At 40.9% G+C, this 20,971-nt stretch overlaps 1 protein-coding gene across 1 annotated transcript in view; it reads right to left on the bottom strand.

Moving 5' to 3' along the window:
- Nucleotides 1-19,977, bottom strand: part of rftn2 (raftlin family member 2) — a 29,218-nt gene extending 9,241 nt beyond the window's left edge. The window contains exons 1-2 of the mRNA XM_061840810.1: nt 19,500-19,977; nt 990-1,170 (exon numbers count right to left, since the gene is read on the bottom strand). Of these exons, the coding sequence (XP_061696794.1) occupies nt 990-1,170; nt 19,500-19,638 (320 nt within the window). The 5' untranslated portion in view covers nt 19,639-19,977. The remainder of the gene's footprint in view (nt 1-989; nt 1,171-19,499) is intronic.
- Nucleotides 19,978-20,971: the final 994 nt, after the last annotated feature.

Consider the following 20,971-nt stretch of genomic DNA (forward strand, 5'->3'; position numbering starts at 1 on the left):
GAGAAGTATGAGGTCGAGGTGCCAACCACAAGTTCACCCTGCTGCTTATGTTTTGGTAATGCAGTGACTCTTCTGTAGAAGTTCAAACTGTCCCATCTTTATTTTGATGGGAAAAAAAGTAAGGCGGCATAGTTAGCACATCCACCTCACAGTTCTGAGGACCTGGGTTCAAATCAGGCCTCACCTATGACGTTTGCATGATAACCTCATGCCTGTGTGTCTTTTTTCCCCGGGTACCTTTGGTTTCCCCCTCGCAGCCCCAAAACATGCATGGTAGGTTCACTCAGGACTCTAAATTCTCTGGAGGAGCGAATTGTTGTTTGTTTATCTGTGCCCTGCGACTGGCTGGCGACCTGTTCAGGGTGTATTTCACCTCTCCCCCCGAAAATCACTGGGATAGGCTCCAACACACCCGGGACACTATTGAGGATAAGCATTTAAATTTAATTTTTTTTTTATTGATCGTTAATGGAGTCTTCAAAGAACATATCCAAGTAGCTGATGAAATGTATTAAAATGCTAAATCATAAATGTAAATTTGTAATTTGTCAAAAGCTAAATTACAAAACTATAGGAATAATACTAGCTATGTTGCGCAAATAATAATGCTAAAAACCTAAATATGTTTGTGCATGGAAATTGTCTTTTATGGGAGATTTCCAAGTCAAAAGACCTTTACTTCCACTGATTTAATGTTAATATACAATGAATACGCTCACTGTTAATATATGCAGATGTGTGAAACCTCCTCTCACAATTGGCTGATGGATGTTGTCAAGTGGCTTTCCAGCCAGTAGAAATCAGTGTTTCTGTCTGGCAAACCGGGACAAACAAGAATTAGGCCCTTCTGGCTCGCCAGTGTGACCTTCTGGCAGAGTTTTGCATGAAATATGCAGCTGGCTCCATCAATCATTCATGGATTTACTCGACAGTTTTTTGTTGAGCGTCGTTCTAGAGTTTTTCAAGTAGCATTTATAGTATCAATTTACCTCAGTCTGGGCCTGGCCAGGACGGCACGGTAGAGCAGGCTGAAGGGCAGCGAACGGGTGCGGCCCACAGAAAGGATGATGGGATGCAGGGCAGCCAGGACGTAACCCTGCGTATAGTACGGCTGTACCGCCTGAGGAAGCTCGGCCAGTGACGACACATACTGCACCGTGGGGCGGCTACCTGGACCAAAAAGGAGGACAAGATCCAGCTAGTTAGCTTGTTATGAATGACGTCAAAAGTCACAACATGAAACTGTTCTAGATTACATTTATTGTACAGACGGTATCCAAAGGGTTCAACCCAGGTACAGTGAACCCCTGCGATACTGTGCTTTATCTTTAGTCATATATATATAGCTACTGTATATCATGGATTTTTAGGCAATTGTCTTTTTTAAAATTGTTTTTAAAGTACCTTATTTTCTGGACTATAAATTGCTCCGGAGTACAAGTTGCCCACCCATAAAATCCATAAAAATGAAGATAAAAACATTAAGTCACATTTTTTGGGGAAATGTATTTGATAAAATCCAACACCAAGAACACACGTCATTTAATATTTAAATGAACAATTTAAAATAAAAATAGAATAGAGGCAACAACAGGCTGAACAGTATGCTTAGGTTACATGACAACTGAGAACGTGCCTGGTATGTTAACATAACATATAAAGTTATTCCGATAACTAGAGCATAAATAACATACTAAGAAGTTTACCAAAACCATCTGTGTCACTCCAAATACCAGGTAACTAAAATCCAATGAAATCTTCATTCTCTGTGTCACTTCTAAACAAGTCCGTCAACTTGAGAGGTGGACAACGCGCCGCTTCCTCTTCTACGCCGCTTAAGTCAGACTCATCGTCGGTTGCAGTTACAACTAGCCTATTCCAGCCTTTCTGAATCCCGACAGGATGGTTTTGGTTGTCACGGAAGCCCATACTTTGTCGAACCGTCCAATGATTTCCCGGAAAGTTACATGGCGGATTCACCCGGAAGCTGTGCTCTCGCAATGATGCAGAGACAGTTTGTCCTAGTGAGCTTGCTGGAGTCCACCGGCTTTCAACAAAGGTCACTCAAAGAAAAAAAAATAGCAGTACTGAAGTTTGCAACAAGAATGGACATCCTTTGTAGAGAGAGAGGGTTATGCTATGGGTCTACATTCACAGATGGGCATTGAAAAAAACTGACTTATAGTATAGTATACATACAAGCGTACCATGTTGGGCCGAGCAGCACTGAGCTATACAGGAAAGGAAGAAAAAGAGACAGAGAAGGTCCCCTAATAGAATGTAGTCCAAGACACACACACACACACACACAACACACACACACAACACACACACACCACACACACACACACACAGATCAGACAACCTCTTAAAAGCACATTTTTTTTGGGGGGGGATCAAAATACATTTAGAATTCATTTTTAAAGTGTGTTTTTTTAAGTATTTTAAGTGTTTAAAGCACGTCAGTGAGGTAAAACTATGTTGTAAAGTCTGTGATGTTTCTTTGGATCATAGATTTTCACCTGTGACCTGTTACACAAAATGGCAATCTGGTTGCTTTTGTCTCAATTTCACCCCTTCCCAGCCAAAGATGTCAAACGGCAGACTATTTTATCTATGTATCCTATTTTATAAGACTATCCTTTGGTTTTATGTGTGTTAAGAGTGGATTTGTCCCAACGATATGGTCCTAAATGGGTCGGGCCGACAACGGGGAAGCAATGTTGAACACATTCAATATTTACAACCAAAAGGAAAGCTGACTTCACTCCAGTCATCTGTCAGAGATGACCGTTAAAAAACGTTTTACCTATTTTTTGTATAAATGCAGGAGAGTTATTGATGGTTTAGTGGCATACTTGCTTGACTTTGGTGTGAGCAGCGTGGGCTAAGTTCCCTCTAAGTGATGCTGTGAATGTGAGCCCAAATGGTTGTCAGTGCCTCCATGTACCCTGCGATTGACTGGCGATAAGTCAGAGTGTCGTCTGCCTCGCACAAAATCAGGTGGGATAGGCTCCAGTGTCCTGCGACCCAGAGCAGGATAAGCGTGTGGTATGCTATATTAGCTCTATGGTGCCTTAGTGCAAACGTGAGCTTTGAATAAAATTCATCCAAACATTAAATGACAGCAGCCTTAAATCTGGTCATTTCTATTTACCCTCCACATCCCGGGCACCAGCTCTTCTCGTGCCTTCCGTCAGGGAACTGCTACCAATCAATGCAATTCAAAACTAGCAGCCATTCAAACAGTTTTTTCTCTCTGGCAATTAAGTCATTAAATTCTTCAGAGTACCTACCATTTTCTGCCTTGTGGCGTTGTTGGGACACACCCTCACATACTGCTGGTCTAATCAGTATTCGTAATATATTCTGTAGACTATTGTACGATTCATCACTTTAAACTGCTCCCTTTGCACAATTGTCATTGCACTGGTCTGTAACACGAATGGTTATGGGCACTCTGTACAAGTGTAACAATGTGTGGCATCGACGCACTCTTGCACATCTGTGACTCCTATAAGGAATAGTTCCTATTAACAGAATGTCTCTTGTTCCTTGTTCTGAATGTCGTACCAGGGCGGCACCGACTGCTGAAGACAAATTCCTTGTGTGTTGGCTAATAAAGCTGATTCTGATTATCTTTACTACGTCACTAGTGACAATCTCAGCCTACCTCTCTGCCTCCAACCCAGTACTGTCAACAAAAACACGTGAGCTCACAAGTAGTCAGGTTTCAGTCTTTTACACCACCACACTCCAATCAGAGGGAAGGTGGTGGTTGTAGGTACATATGTACAAAGTGCATACAAATCTGGTCAAACAGAGGTAGCTTTTTCTTGACAGTTGTATGATAAAAATCAAGTTTTTTGTTTTTTAAATAATGAAATTGACACTTTTATACTAAGTCCATGTTAGAGAGTCCTTCTACGGAGGTCTAAATAGCCAAAATACGTGATCTTTAAAAAAAAAATAATAATAAAATGTTAAGCTGTGAAAGCTCGGGCAGCAGAGTGGCCAAATGGCTATCATACTTCAGAGGTGAAGGGTTCCTTTGTGGGCTACGTGTGGCTGGCATCCAGTTCAGGATGTACCTCGGTTCTTGCCTGAAATCTTTTGTGATAGGCTCCAGCACACCCATGACCCTAAAGAAGCTAAGCATTATTCAAAATGGATGGATAGATGTTAAAAATATTTGCGTCTTCCATGCTTCATGCTGTCCATTCCCAATATGAGCGGCAATTTAAGCATAACACAGTGCTCATCTGGAAAACATATCTGCTGCTTTGTATCCTGTCTGTGTGGTGCTGCGGCTAAAATGCTAATGTTAGTGCTGCCCATGCTGCAATGCTTGTGCGTCATCACATGACCACATCCAGACAAACTTATTTTTTCCGCACCTCCTCCAAAGACATGTCAGTGACAGCAACGAGGATCAAAAAGGATAAAAATAGTCATGGCCCTTTTTTGAACATGGCCCCCATAAACCATATATGAGCCAACCTCAGAAAAAACCCCAGTGAACCCGCTGAAGTACACAGCTCAAGTTTAATGGAATTCCTGCAGGACCAAATGCCCGTTTCAATTGATGGATACAAAACAACACAACATTCTCAACTGTAACTTGCACCACAACGCCTTCCATTTAACTACAACGTGGATCACTAAAGTCTTAAAGGGTCATTCTGGTAAAACGGGCAACAAGGCAGTTTTTAACATTTCTTCAGTGGACCATAAACACACACGCACACACACACACACACACACACACACACACTGTTTTCAGTGGCAACAGGCAACTCCCCCACCCATCCCACTGGCACTCGCCCTGTCACCAGCACACTGAGGCCTCTGTTCACTGCAACAAAACATGAGGGAACAAAATAAACGCTGGGTAGAATGGCAAACAGGGTAAAAAACAAAAAAGATGGGAGGTGGGAAGTGCAGGTTGAGGGGGAAGTTGTTATTTAAGGGGTCTGACAAGAGGTATCTTGTGAGGGATAGGGGCCTGGGGGAAGGGATTTATTTTGCAGCAAAAGAAGATGTGAGTAAAAAAATCTCCCTGGAAAAAAGGAGTTTAGGAAACCAGAATAGCATAATAATTTATTATCTCGTCTACTATATCAGCATGGGCTGACATTTTTTTCCTTCACTTACTAATATATTAAGAAATCTGCCAGACAACAAGCAGGCCACGAAGCAAACTGGGCTGACAGTGAAAGGTTAGCAGACACGCTAAAACAACACTTTCATTTTGCTTGCAGGATTGAACTCATTTTAATGAAATAGTAATGCTTGATTTGTGCCAGTTCTCTTTCTGTTAGCCAGCCCTGTCAGCCCTACCCTATGTTTACCTTAAGGACAAGTCCAAAATGACTCATTACGTTAGACAATTTTGTTGTGGTGGAAAAAAAAAGGGGAAAAAAAGCGACTTGCTTACAAAGTCCTCTGTCTTAAATATTGTGCACCCCCACCCCCAAAAAAATACAAAAAAACTGCAACAGCTACTTTTTCATTGTGTGAAAGCTATGATGTCATTAACAGAGTGACAGGGAATGTCCAAAAGCTGTTATGAATGATCTTACTTTTGAGTCCACTATTTGGTGCTACCTTATATGGGGAGCAGGATGTAGTGAGTGAGTATACAATTTAAGACACAGCATAGTTTTGAAAAAAGTTGAAAAATTCATCTGTCTGACCAAACAGGAACTGTATCAGGCAACAACACAAACTGAAACGTTCCAAAATGTTTAAGTTTCTAAAATACTTTCGAACAAATATTTCTATTTCTATGATGTCAAGAAGAAATACACATGACAACAAGCAGCTCAAGAACCAAAAGTGACAAGAACAGAGTAATTTAGCATCAACGGAAAGCCAGCAGCTCCGAGCAACTGGTCTCGTTTGAGTATTTTTCCTTGAGTTTATTTCCTTCCCCATATAAAATCAGCATACTTTTAAGTCAGAACATCTAATATGGGATAATACGGTCAAATAAAAAATTGATAGGAGTTCAATACGATAATGAAATCTAAATTATGTCAGTCTTACCTCAATAACAATAAGAATAATATTATACACACACACACACACACAGTGAAGAAAATGAGTATTTGAACACCCTGCTATATTGCAAGTTCTCCCACTTAGAAATCATGGCGGGGTCTGAAAAATTCATCATAGGTGCATGTCCACTGTGAGAGAGATAATCTAAAAAGAGAAATCCAGAAATCACAATGCATGATTTTTTTAATGATTTATTTGTGTGATACAGCTGCAAATAAGGATTTGAACACTTGTCTATTAGCTAAAATTCTGACCCTCAAAGACCTGTTAGTCCGCCTGTAAAAGTCCACCTCCACTCCATGCTTTATCCTGAATCAGATGCACCTGTGTGAGGTCATTAACTGCATAAAGACACCTGTCCACCCCATATAATCAGTAAGCCTCAAACTTGTAACATGGCCAAGACCAAAGAGCTATCCAAAGACACCAGAGACAAAATTGTACAACTCCACACAGCTGGAAGGGGCTATGGAGAAATTGCCAAGCAGCTTGGTGAAAAAAAGTCAACTGTTGGAACAATCATTGGAAAATGGAAGAAGCTAAACATGACTGTCATTTTCAATCGGAGTGGAGCCCCATGTAAGATATCGCCTCGTGGGGTCTCAATGATCCTTAGAAAGGTGAGGAATCGGCCCAGGACTACATGACAGGACTTGGTTAATGACCTGAAAAGAGCTGGGACCACTGTTTCCAAGGTAACTGTTGGTAATACACTAAGACGTCATGGTTTGAAATCATGTATGGCACGGAAGGTTCCCCTGCTTAACCCAGCACATGTCATGGCCTGTTTTATGTTTGTCAAAGACCATTTGGATGATACAGAGGAGTCATGGGAGAAACTTTTGTGGTCAGACGAGACCAAAATTTTTGGTCATAATTCCACTAACTGTGTTTGGAGGAAGACGAATGATGAGTTCCATCCCAAGATCACCATCCCTACTGTGAAGCATGGGGATGGTAGCATCATGCTTTGAGGGTGTTTTTCTGCACATGGGACAGGACGACTGCACTGTATTAAGGAGAGGATGACCGCGGCCATCTATTGTAAGATTTTGGGGAAACAGTCTCTTTCCCTCAGTCAGAGCATTGAAGATGGGTGGCTGAGTCTTTCAAGATGACAATGACCCGAATCACACAGCCAGGAAAACCAAGTGGTGGCTCCGAAAGAAGCATATCAAGATCCTGATGTGGCCTAGCCAGTCTCCAGACTTAAACCCAATAGAAAATCTTTGGAGGGAGCTGAAAGCCCATGTTTCTCAGCAAGAGCCAAGAAACCTGTCTGATCTAGAGATCTGTGTGGAGGAGTGGGCCAAAAGCCCTCCTGCAGTTTGTGCAAACCTGGTGAACAACTACAGGAAATGTTTGACCTCTGTAATTGCAAACAAAGGATACTGCACCAAATATTAACATTGATTTTCTCAGGTGTTTAAATACTTATTTTTAGAATAAAAATAAATATATAAACAAACATAAATCATTAAAAAGTCATACATTGTGATTTCTGGATTTTTCTTTTTAGATAATCCCTCTCACAGTGGACATGCACCTACGATGAAAATTTCAGTTCCCTCCATGATTTCTAAGTGGGAGAACTTGCAATATAGCAGGGTGTTTAAATACTTATTTTCTTCACTGTATATAATACAACATATATAATAAGAATAATATAAGAACACAAACTCACAAAAGGTCTGAAACTAACAGTGGGGTGGTGATATGAAACAGAATTAACTTGCATATCCTAATATGCTCATTAAAAGCACAAAGCCCCACTAACGTTCCCATTTATATGATGACATGACATTATCTCTGTAGCAGAAAGACCCAACAAAGATGGAGAGTGGCTCTGAGGCCATCGATTTACAATGACTGGCATCCACGTGTGTGCACCAGCCTTCGAATCCCCTCCAGATTTATTCATCAAAATCCCCACTTTAATCGGAAATAATCCGGTGAGGCCCGTTTGCTGGACAGATTAGATAGAGATTACAGAAAACCCAGACTTGTACCTGGAAATGATGAGTGACACAAATGGAACAGGGAAAAATCTAAGATATGTATGGCACGGTATATGCCTCAATGTTTAAAATGGTCATGTTCACCTTTATAAGCGTTCAAATTGCTGGTATAAAAAGGGTTGGATTTATGCTCACATTTTCCACCAAGTAATCATGTGCTAGGGTCCTCAGAGGATTTACCTGGAGATTTACTTGACAAGATGGATTTTGTTTTTCCTCTACAAAGCGCATGTCACACCAAATTACATGCACAAACACCGCCTCCCCATTACATCTAAAGATGTCAGATTTGTGAAAGTGCTTAGTTATGCCGATAGTGTTTTATGCGATTCAACAGTTTAATTTAGCAATTTACTTTACTTAAAACCAAGCATGCTGGTAACACTAATGTTACCCAAAGACCCATTGTCGTTTCATTGTTCTGTACAACTGCACCAGTATGAAAAGGGGGATAAAATGGTTTTAATAATATTCCACTGTCGGATGTACTGTCATACGCATAACAGAGGCAGGACTGCACATGTAGAAACTTTTATACTGTCTGTAGAACATTAATTTTTTTTTTTTTTTATGTTTTGCCTGTACATATGACTGACACGGAATGGGGGATAAAGTATATTCTTCGTCTTTGGAAGTAGTCAGAAAAACCAAAGAGAGGTGGCCCATCACCTGGGACAGGGACATGACACTAGAAACGTATGTCTGCTGCTCAAATTTGGTTGCTATTACTGTAGATAACTACAATGCTCCTTCGATTTACACTACAAGGGCTTTGAGTGATGCATTTTTTTCAAAATACCAATATTCGTGAGTTCCAAACAAAGACTTTAGTTACAACCACTATATGGTGGCAGCGAACATCACGAGGGAGAAACTGCTCAAAAAACATGCCAAGTGCCATTTCAAGCTGAACTGTAAAAATCAAACAAAAACAGCTAAAAGACATTTAAATAAACAATGTCAGTGAGTTTAATGCTCAGTTTAACACACTGCGAAACGAGCTTTGATGAGATTGTTGCATTTTACAGATTCACTTAATTGTGAAACTCCTTGTGTATTATGTCTGCCTCTATTAAATAGCCTCTGGTGGAGATTATTATCCACTGGTGGCTAATGGACATACACACCAGAAGGACGGCAAAGGGAACATGAAATCAGAATGCAGAAAAGGCTTAATTGATTACAGCTTAATAATTTAATAATTCATATTTAATTATATCATTATTGCATGTGTTCATAAAATATAGCACTTTTTTTTTTTTTTTTACTAAAAATGTTTCAAAGAGGTTAGTGTTTTTAGAGGTGCTAGAATGGATTAACACCATTTCCATTTATTTCAATGGAAAAATAGGATTTGAGGTAAGTGTTTTGAGTTACAAGTGTGGTTACCAAATAAATTTAATTTGTAAGTAAAGGCACCACTGTATTGTAAACATCACACCAACAGAAGCTGGTTCTGAGGTCATCTTAAAGTGTGAGTGACATCCCTTTCAAACATTCTAAATTGGATATTGTAATGAAAAATACATAACAGTATTCACTTCAAATGTCTATACAAAAAAAAAAGTGAGCAGAGAGCGTGTCATCCATGCACAAAGTTGCGCAATTGAGTGTCCCTCGACATCCAAGTGGTCGCCATATTAGTCGCGTCATCTGTCTTTGACGTCATCGTCACTTCCGCCGTTAAAAATGTGCAGTGCCTGCTACTATGGATGCCGAACAACAGAGATATTTGGATTTTTCCAACCCCCCTTCTGACACGGAAGCTCTTTTCGAAAAAGGACAACACCACACAACCGAGTGAAGTTACCGGGGCAATATTACACTATTGTTTCGAGCCATTCAGAAGATATGCCATCACAGCCAAACCGCATCTCGTCCGATCCACTTCCGCGGCGGAAATGAGCCATCGCGGCTCATCGCAGCCAGCCGGTGTGGCTTATGACGTAGCCCAGCAGTGCCGCTTTGTGTTCATGCTCGCACGCGACTGAGTAACGCATTCTCGGCTGGGTTCTTCAGAGCCGCCCCCGTCGCAAAGCCCGACGCAGAGCCTTCGCGGAAGATGTGTCCGCCGAACGTGGCGCCTCAGCCGGTGTGGCTGAGTTTCGGCCCTCCGTGCTATATAAGGAGGGGGTGGAGCCGAGCTATATTGCAGGCTGAGTGAGACATTGTTGGCTGGGCGACACGCACAGACACATTTCATACGCGGATCTTTTGTTACGTTAAGAGAGACGGATTACGTGGTCCGCCCCAAACTATTATTTTTTTTTTTTTTTAGTAGCTGTATACACACCTACCTGTTATTTGGAACCCACGAAGCTCTCGTCCTTTGCACCCGTGCAATCCATTTTTCATAACGAACAGGGTCTCTTTCAAACTTATGAAGGGTAATTCCATTCTCCCGAGTGTTCAAGCAATGTCCAGCAATGCAATGAAACGGCATTTTGGCTAACACAAAGGAACAACGAGCTACCTTCGCGGAGGTAAAACTAATTCAAAAATCATAATCATTAGATATGTTGCAATTAAAATATATATCAGTACATTTTCAGATTGGCTTCTCTGAGTGGCTGGGAGGAGTTTGACCATTCATCTTATATTGAAGTCTGTAGCATTCATCCATCCTTTCATTCATTAACTACCGCTTTTCCAGCTCGTGTCGCGGGGGAAGTAGCTTCAGCAAGGATACCCAGACTTCTTTCCCCAGCCACTTCTTCCAGTTCTTCCGGAGAGATCCCGAGGCGTTCCCAAACCACCCGAGAGACAGTCTCTCCAGTGTGTCGTGGGTCGTCCTCGGAGTCTTTTTGCGGTGGGACATGCCCGGAACTACTCACCAGGAAGGTGTCCTGGAGGCATCCCAATCAGATGCCCCAGCCACCTCATCTGGCTCCTCTCAATGCAGAGGAGTAACTCCTCGACACTGACCCCTTCCCAGATGACAGAGCTTCTCACCCTATCTCTCAGGGAGGGCCCGGACACCCTGCGGAGGAAACTCATTTCGGCCACTTGAATCCAAGATCTTGTTCTTTCAGTCACAACGCACAGCTCATGCCCATAGGTGAGGGTGGGAACGTAGATCGACTGGTAAATTGAGACCTTCGTCTTTCGACTTAACTCCCTTTTCACCACAACAGACAGATACAAAGTCTGCATCACTGGAGACGCTGCACCGATTAGTCTGTCGATCTCCCGCTGCATTCTTCCCTCACTCATGAACAAGACCCCAAGATACTTGACCTCCTCCACTTGGGGAAGGATCTCATCCCCGACCTGGAGAAAGCATGCCACTCTTTTTCGACTGAGGACCACAGTCTCAGATTTGGAGGTGTTGTTTCTCATCCCAGCCGCTTCACACCTGGCTGCGAATCGCTTCAGTGAGATCTAGAGAACACGGCTTGATGAAGCCAACAGAACCAAAGAGCAGAGATGCGATGCTGAGGCCACCAAACCGGACACCCTCTACGCCTCGGCTGCGCGTAGAAATCTGTCCATAAAAGTTATGAACAAAATCGGTGACAAAGGTCAGCCTTGGCGGAGTCCAACTCTCACCGGAAACAAGTCCAACTTATTGCCATCAATGCGGACAAAACTCGGACAGTCGTACAGGGACCGAACAGCTCGTATAAGGGGGTTCGGTACCCCATACTCCCGAAGAACCCCCCATTGAAGTGAATGATATTATATGTAGTTTTCATAACGATATCTATTTTAAAATGTACATAGGCCTGTCAAATATGGTTCTTTACCTTATAAAGAGCGACTTGCACTTTTTTGACCTAATAATCAACTAAAATGAGAATATATTTATTTTTGGCCCAACAATTAAAATGGAGAATGTCGACTAAATGACATGCATAAAAAAATAAACCAATATGCTTTGAATGTCTTTCTAGTGACGAGCGCCACCTGACCCATATCTAGACTAAAATCTCCTCGCTACGTACCGACTATGCCTTTCTAGGACACACGCGATCACAACTGTCAAATGCTTAACTTTCAACTTGAATGCAGAAATGCAGCAATTAGCCCGGCCGCCGCTACCCTCCATCTCTCCCACAGAGCTCAGTCAGCATGGCCCCATTGTAGACCCCCTTAGAGGACAAGGCGGCACGTCGAACCAAATCCAACTTGCGGTGAAAGCGTTTCTTGGTGTTCTTGTACAGAGGTGGACATTGGGACAAGAAAACACTGTAGGAAAATACGCATTTTGAGGCATCTGTCAGCCAGGTGCACCTCAGCCACAATCACATTCATTCCAAAACGGACATAGTTTTTGGTTCTGCAGCGACCAGGTTTCGCTCTGAATAGGCAAATCTTGCCAACAGCCCTGTACTGTGAAGTTACTTCTGTTCACTGAGCTTTCTACAGCATCAAAGAGCTGCTTCATTGTGTTTCCAAACTGGACAGGAACGCCACAGATATCACTTTAATCTAGTAAGCAAGCACAGATGGTTTGTTGAGTGTAAATTCTACTGGTTTTATATCCTTGTTACACAACGGGAGAGAATTGGAGCAGGTCCACACAATCCATCCAAGTTTTGCATACTCCTCATCAACAAGGTCCCTCTTTCCAAACAATCGTCTTTACTTACTTTTAAGAATTAAATAACGTCTTACTTACAATGCTGTGACATGGTACAATTTCTGTCCCCAACAAGGTTGTAATAGTGGACTGGGGCACACAACCAACTGTACTTAGTCATCATAAAATTGATGCAACTGTTTGCTATTAATCATAAACTACGAACATACATGACTGTACAAAGGAGTAATATAGAAATAGTTTTTCTTTAACGCGTATCATATACTGTAATAACGTACTAGAATAGAACAGCCCCCTATCCTTTTGCTGCCACAGACCTGATTTAAGTAAAGCAATATTTTGACAAACGCGCATTGAAAAAAAAAATAGAAATAATTGAAATTACAACTCAACACCAGTTGAGGGGCGATTTTACTTTTAAACATTGATTAAATGATCCGGGTAACTTAAAGGACTATTTAACTTGGATCGGATATATTACAAAAAGTAATTTTGAAATACTGTTAAAGACAGGTCCCTATTAGTGATACTTAAACTATAAATCTTATGTTATCGAATTGAGTTAAGTTTTGAAGGATACTTTGTGTTTGCTTGGACTGTTGTTTTCAAACATGTGGCCCGCGGTCTGGATGGGCCCCGCAAACTGGTTTAATCTGGCCCGCAAGGGGATTTTATAATGTATAAAACGAAGGCATGGACATGGAGACAAAAAAAGAGCTGCAATTTTTTAATAAAAGCAACTGCTGTTCTGAATGCATCCAGTGGATGGCAAATTAACAATTGTGTTCAGCAAGCAAACCATTTATACCGGGTCAAAGTAGATCAAGTACGCAGTCCAGATGAGCTGCTTTGTGTACTGCCTATCCTATTTAGTATGGTGTCTATGGTACGGTACTTTTAATGTGTACTTTGGCACCCTCCTTGCCCCAATATGTCAGTCAAAAAAGAGAAAAGTGGACACCGAGTGCAGCGTGTTCCAAGAAAAACGGTTATCCTCCTATTTATTCATATAAGTGAATTGGAAAGCTGTACGTTTGGTCTGTTCGCAGCATGTTACAGTGCTGAAAGAATATAACCTTCGTCGCCGCTATTTGAATCTTCATGCCGGACAGCGGAGAAGAGAGAAGGTGAATGAACTGTTGGCGGGTCTGAAGAAACACCAGTCTGTTTTTACTCACAGCAGAGTCATCAGTGACACACCTATGAAGCCTAGCTACCTCATTGCTAATGAAATCGCAGGGGCTTCAAAACCATTTAATGAGGGAGAATTTGAAAAAACATGAATGATGAAGGCAGCAGACATTGTGCGCCCTGAAAGCCTTATTAGAAACATTGGTTGCAGACGAGATTTCTGATCTTTCAGCGGATTCGAATAGCCAGTTACAGCACAAAATAAAAGTAATTTATTGCTTTTTCAGTTGCAATTGATGAACGCACGAACATTACTAACATTCCACAACTGGCCATTTTCATTTGGGGAGTGGATGACAGATTGACAGTCACCGGTGAGCTTGTGGAGAGGGTGCCAATGAAGGCTACAATGACGGCAACTGATCATTTCACCGCACTTGTAGCGCCGTTCCCGCGTTGTCAGCATGGCTACAGATGGTGTGCCCTCAATGATCGCGAAAAAAAAAGGTGTTGGGACAAAGTGACAACAGAAAGTGCAATCTGCAAATAGAGGATGTGATTTTTACACTTTTCACTGTATTATGCACCAAGAGGCTTTGCGTTGCAGGTAATTAAAATGGATAACGTCATCAAGGTGGTCATCAAAACTGTTGATCCAGAATCGTGAATCACTGTCAGTTTGACAGCCTTCTCAGATAGAAACACCTCATCTATGGCCTGCCATACCACACTGAGTTAAGGTGGTTAAGTTGAGGTGCTGTGCTGAGGCATTTCTTTGATTTACCAGAAGAAATAGGACAGAGAGTTCATGGAAAAAAAGGGCAAACCAGTGTTAGAATTTCATTCCGCAGAATGGATGGAGGTGTTTGCATTTATGGTGGATGTTACAGAGCACCAGCATAACTTGAATAAACATATGCTAGGGCATAAAGTTGTTAAGCAGTATTATACACAAGGGGTCTCAAAGTGGCAGCCTGTGGGCCATTTGCGGCCCCAAGGATGATATTTTCTGCCCCCCACCTTACTAGGAAAGTTAAATGATAGTGTGGCCCTAAAGTTTTATATGAATGGCACTTTAACAGTGTTGTGTGCGGAGCTGACGGACCTACCAATCATGGTGGGGTTGTGGTTCTCGGGAGCGTGACAGCGACCAAGGCTTGATGCAAGCAGAGAAACAGCTTTCATTGAGTGAAAATTACAGTGGTGTTGCCATGGAGAGTTTGAGTAGTGTTGCATGCAACTTGTTTACACTAGCTTCCTAGCTTATCTTTTGTATTAAAAAAAAAACAAAAAACAATGAAGATGTTTTTTTGACACTTCTCATTTAAATTGCGTGCATCTGCATCGAGGCTGTGGCCCAGCCTCAGCTAGAATGTGCCCACAGCGGCCCCTGAGGTGAATTGCGCTTTGAGACCACTGGTATACACATATAAAATAAATAAATAAATAAATAAAAGATGAACGTCCCAGATGATCGCACAACCAAAATTAGATTCCATAATAAATGTAGGATTTTTTTTGTTTGTTTTACATTCTGATGCATGGCTAGCACATGCCCACAAGTCCGTGTGTAATACCATTCTACTGCAGCCTCGGAAGGAAAAACCTTCCCTGACCTATTTCTTCATCGGCTGAAAGATGGATGCTGTTGCTGGGAAGAAAACTAAATTACAAAATGACATCTGAACACACTTGAACAAGCTTTTGACACCTACACTATACCGGCAGGTAACCAAACTATGACCAGTGGGTCATATACACCACATAACATCACTTAATCTGGCTTGCCATGCAATTTTAAAAACACATAAAACCTCTGGGAACTGTAATAAAAAACCCAAAAACAAACTCCCAAATGGTCATCAAAGGTCATCCAATCTCCAGGTCTCATCCTGTATAGTCAATTTAGTTGCACTTTAAAGTTATCACTGGGAAACAAAACCACATCTAGGAACAATAGTGTTTAGTAGTATGTTTGTGGGACAAGGATGGATGTGTGCTATTTAGTAATTAGAAACCATGTGTTCAAAATGACCCTCTCATTTTAAGAAATTAAAAGAAATGCCTTACAGAATTTTTGAAGAATGCACCAAAGTGCACATTTATTGTGGACCCCACCGTAGGATGGAAGTTTAATGTTCATGCAGCGCCCGGGTTTCATATGACTGGCACTTTTACAGTGTTGTGTGCGGCGCTGACAACCAACCAATCATGTCGGGGTATATGGCTCTTAGGCTCGATGCAAGCAGAGAACCATTTTTTCTGAGTGAAAATTACAGCAGCATTTCCATGAATCCTTTTATTAATAGCTTTGCACACAACTTGTTGATACCAACGTCCTCATTTATCTTATTAAAAAAAAAAAATACATACATATTATATACACACACACACACATACATATATACATATATATATATATACATATATATATATAGATATATATATATATACATATATACATATATATATATATATAATATATACATATATATATATATATATATATATATATACATATATACATATATATATATATACATATACATATATATATATATACATATACATATATATATACATATACATATACATATACATATATAATATATATATATATATAATATACATATACATATATATATATAATATACATATATATATAATATATATATATATATACTATATATATATATATTTTTTTTTTTTTTTTTTTTTTTGAAAAGACTTTGCGGCGAATCTGGCGTGCAGCCTCAGCCGGACGCTGCCTCCAGCGGCCCCAAGAAGATAAATTGAGTTTGGGACCCCTGCTTTAAACCTTTTGATATTACAGGCCATAGATGATGAGATCCCTTAATTTCTTGCAATTGTACATTCAGGAACATTGTCCTTAAACTGTCTGACTATTTTTTTCACCCACTTGTTCACAAAGAGGTGAACCTAAGCCCATCTTTGCTTGTGGATGACTGAGTAATTCATGGAAGTTTCTTTTATACCCAATCATGGCACACACCTGTCCCCAATTCACTTGTTCACCTGTGGGATGTTCCTCAAATGTGCTTGATGAACATTCAACTTTCTCAGTCTTATTTTGCCACCTGTCCCAGCTTTTTTGGAATGTGTTGCAGCCTTAAAATTTGAAGTTAATGATTATTTGCTAAAAAGAAAGTTTATCAGTTTGAACATTAAATAGCTTGTGTTCATATATTAATTTTCATATAGGTTGAACATGATTCACAAGTCATTCTGTTTTTATTTGTTCAATGACATCCCAACTTCATTGAAATTGGATTAGTATATAACTTCTACTGACAACCCAGGCTAAACTTGGCTCCTCCACGACATACTAATTTATTCTTCTCTCAGTATAGCTACAGAGTGGCATGAAAAAGTAATGGCAGCCTTCCCTCAATCCTATAGTTTGAATAGTTTCCCCACTTTGTTTAAAATCCTCAAACAAATGTAAATATAAGACAAACATAACGCAAGGAAGTTCATTTACCACTCAGTGAGAGTGAATGGTTCCCATTGTCTATATGTGACTAACTGGCGACCAGTTCAGGGTGTAGTCTGCCTTTTGACCTAAATCAGCTCGGATATGCTCCAGCACTCAGTGACCCAAACCAGGATAAGGGTTGTTCAAAATGGATGGATGGATGGATAGATAGACGGAAGGATAACCCAAGTGAACTTAAACTTGTGTTTTTAAATGGTGATTTGATCTATTAAGGGAAAAAAGATATCAGTTAGTTGCCCCTGTGTGAAAAAGTAATGCCAGCATAAACCTAATTGGTTGGGCCTTCCTCAGCAGCAACAATTGAAATCAAGCATTGACTACAGCCGGCAATGAGTCATTCCCATCTCTGTGGATAATGTTTTTCCCCCTAGTCTTCCTTGCATAATTGACCCCTCCGTACGGAGCACTTAACCACGCCTCCTGAAGTGACGTCACGCCACGTGCGCTCACGTAAGACAAACGGTAAAAATGGCAAATACAATACAATACATTCTGAACTGAGACAGACTCTATGCTTCTGATTTCATTCAAATCAACGATATATTATAGATTCTAAATACAATACATTCTTAACTGAGAGAGACGCCATGCTTCCGATTTCATTCAATCATTCACACGTAGCAGTGTTATGCTAGCGGAGAACGTCTCATTCATTTATACGAGAAGTGTATTAAAAATCTAATTTAGGGCATATCTTTGTGCAAACACAGTCTGGTTAAGCTTCTGGCCGCGAGCCAGCAAGAAAGCGACACGTTTGTGCAGTCCGATCGTCGCTAAATATCGCTCAACAAAGAATAAGTGTGTCAATCATTCACACGTAGCAGTGTTATGCTAGCGGAGAACGTGTCATTCATTTATACGAGACGTGTATTAACAATCAAATTTAGGGCATCTCTTCGTGCAAACACCGTCTGGTTAAGCTTCTGGCCGCGAGCCAGCAAGAAATCAATACGTTTGTGCAGTCCGATCATCGCTAAATATCGCTCAACAAAGAATAAGTGTGTCAATCGTTCACACGAAGCAGTGTTATGCTAGCGAAGAACTTCGAATTCATTTATACGAGACATGTATTGAAAATCAAATATAGGGCATACCTTCGTGCAAACATGTGTGTTCCGGTTGATATTAGATGGATTTAGTTGATGATGCGGTCTTCCACAAAGTTTGATCCATCGAAGGCATTTTTCGTACTGGGTCTCCGGTTTTGGAAAGGGTACGAATCGAACTCCACCAACTAGCCTTTCAGGATACCTGTCGTCACTATTACAAAGTCCGTGACTACACCTCTTAACCATATTTTTTGTTAAATAACCCAAATACGCGATAAAACGCTAACTAACCCTATACTGGACCATGCAATGTTGTCTGAGAAAATGGCGGGAGCAAAAACGGGCTTTGGTTTATGCAGATCTCTGGCCTCTGATTGGTCAGTGACGCGGATTGCAATATCCACGGAGGGACAATTGTTTGGATTTTGTTTAAAAAAAGGGGTGGGGGGGTTTGAGCATGAACGGTCTTTTTAAGGTCATTTCAATTAGATTCAAGTCTGGACTTTGCCTCAGCCACTTCAAATCCTTCCTTTTTGTTTTCTTACCCTATTCAGAAGTTTTACATGTTGGTGTGTTCTGGATTGTTATCCTGAATGAAGACCCATGGTTGAACATTCTCCTGAATGATTTTCTGTTAAAGAGCCGAAATCATGGTTTGCTCAATAACAGAAATTTGTACAAGTTCCTCTAGAGCGAAGAAGTCCAAAACCATGACACTACTACAACTTTTAACTGTTCTTTTTCTGAAATAGTGTGCTACATTTACGACAGATGTAAACAATGACAAACTTTCCACAATGCTCAACTTTAATCTCGTTAGACGGTATAATGTTCGTTCAAAAATCTTGGAAGTTTTTTTGCAAAAGTAAGACATAAAATAAAGGCTTATATTCTTTTTGGTCAGCAGTGGCTTTCGTCTTGGAACTCTGCCACGGATGCCATGTTTGCCTTGACTCTATATTGTTGTGTCATGAAAACTAACCTTATGTGAGACAATGGAAGAAAGGCCTTGCAGTTCTTTATTTTATTTATTCCTTTAGTTTAAAGTGGTATAAAAGAGAGAGAGTGGGTAAAATATTTAAAAACTTATGGCTTAATACAATTCTAAAAATTAATGTGAAGAATTCTAACCTTGAAATGAACATTGTAAATGAAATCACTACAGGTTGAGTGCCTACCTTCCAAGCTGAAGTCCAAGAGGACATAATCGTAGACGGTCTCAGTCTTGGTTTCAACTTGGGGTCTCTTCAGCGTCGAGTAGATTTTCCCGGGGCTGCTGTCCTCCGGGTCCTCCAACTTCCTCAAACCGCATCCCATGGCCTCAGAGGCGGGGAGAGTGAAGCGGAGGAGCCGCTCAAAATCTCTGGTTCACTCTTTTGCGAGGAGTTCGCCCACACTAACATCCCCCGAAACGTACAACGATGGTGGCCCACTGCGAGGGCTCCCTTACAGTGGAAGCAGGACAAAGAGAGTCGAAGTTGAGTATGCAAAGGACTCCGGTCACTTGCTCTCTGCGGAGTGTGGATTAAAAGCGTGGCGAGGCGGAATAGTCTCTAACCCCTGTAGAAAAAACTTTCCCACGTAGTCAAGAGGGTGAAAACGGCACAACTTCCTTTTTGGCTTTTCAAAATAAGGCACACCTTCCTTCTTGAAACGACGCAGGCTGATTTGATGAAGTGATTGTTAATCACATGCCCCATTAGTGATTGTTGAACCACTCATTTAAAGATAAAAAGCAGTGTCTTTTGGGACGTAACAACGGTCATCACGCTTGTACCAGGTAGCAAGAATCTATTTAATGGAACAAGACGAAAGTGGCGACATCTTCAGTTCATCTATATTCGCTTTTCAATGTAGCTATAATGACCATTGCGATCGTCACACACATTGTTTTTGTGGTTTAATTTTCACAATGTCCATCCAGCCATCCATCCAGCCATCCATCCATCCATCCATCCATCCATCTTTTCCACTTATCCTCACGAGCGTAGTGCAAGAGAGTGCTGGAGCCTATGCCAGCTGTCAACGGGTAGGAGGCGGGGTACACCCTGAACTGGTTGCCAGCCAATCGCAGGGCACATGGAGACAAAAAGCCGCACCACAATCACACCTAGGGGGAATTTAGAGTTTCCAATTAATGTTGCATATTTTTGGGATATGGGAGGAAACCGGAGTGCCCGGAGAAAACCCACTCAGGCACAGGGAGAACATGCAAACTCCACACAGGCCAGTCCGAGATTGAAGCCAGGTAGTAAGAACTGTGAGGTCAACGCTTTAACAGCTGAGTCGCTGTGTCGCCTTTTCACAATGTCTTGAGTAAAAAATAAATGCCATATGGCAACAGATTCACTGGTGTTCAGTGAAATGTTTACATTTTTTTTTTTAGCTTTAAAAACAATTTAAAACATCATTGTTGGTGGAAATTATTTTACAAAACATGAACATTATAAGAATGTACTTACCATATACAATATACTTTTAAAAAATTAGAACTAAGGAGTTTTCAGGCAAGACTTCAAAATCACACATGAGGGAAATCACCAATAGATATTGTGTAATTGTACTTTTTTGTTTTTTGGTGTTTAAATCTCATGCTCAAAGGAGTTTGCATGTTGTTCCTGCACTGGTGTGGGTTTTTTGTGGATACTTC

Source organism: Syngnathoides biaculeatus, chromosome 14, assembly GCF_019802595.1.
Source record: "Syngnathoides biaculeatus isolate LvHL_M chromosome 14, ASM1980259v1, whole genome shotgun sequence".
NCBI classification, from domain to species: domain Eukaryota; kingdom Metazoa; phylum Chordata; class Actinopteri; order Syngnathiformes; family Syngnathidae; genus Syngnathoides; species Syngnathoides biaculeatus.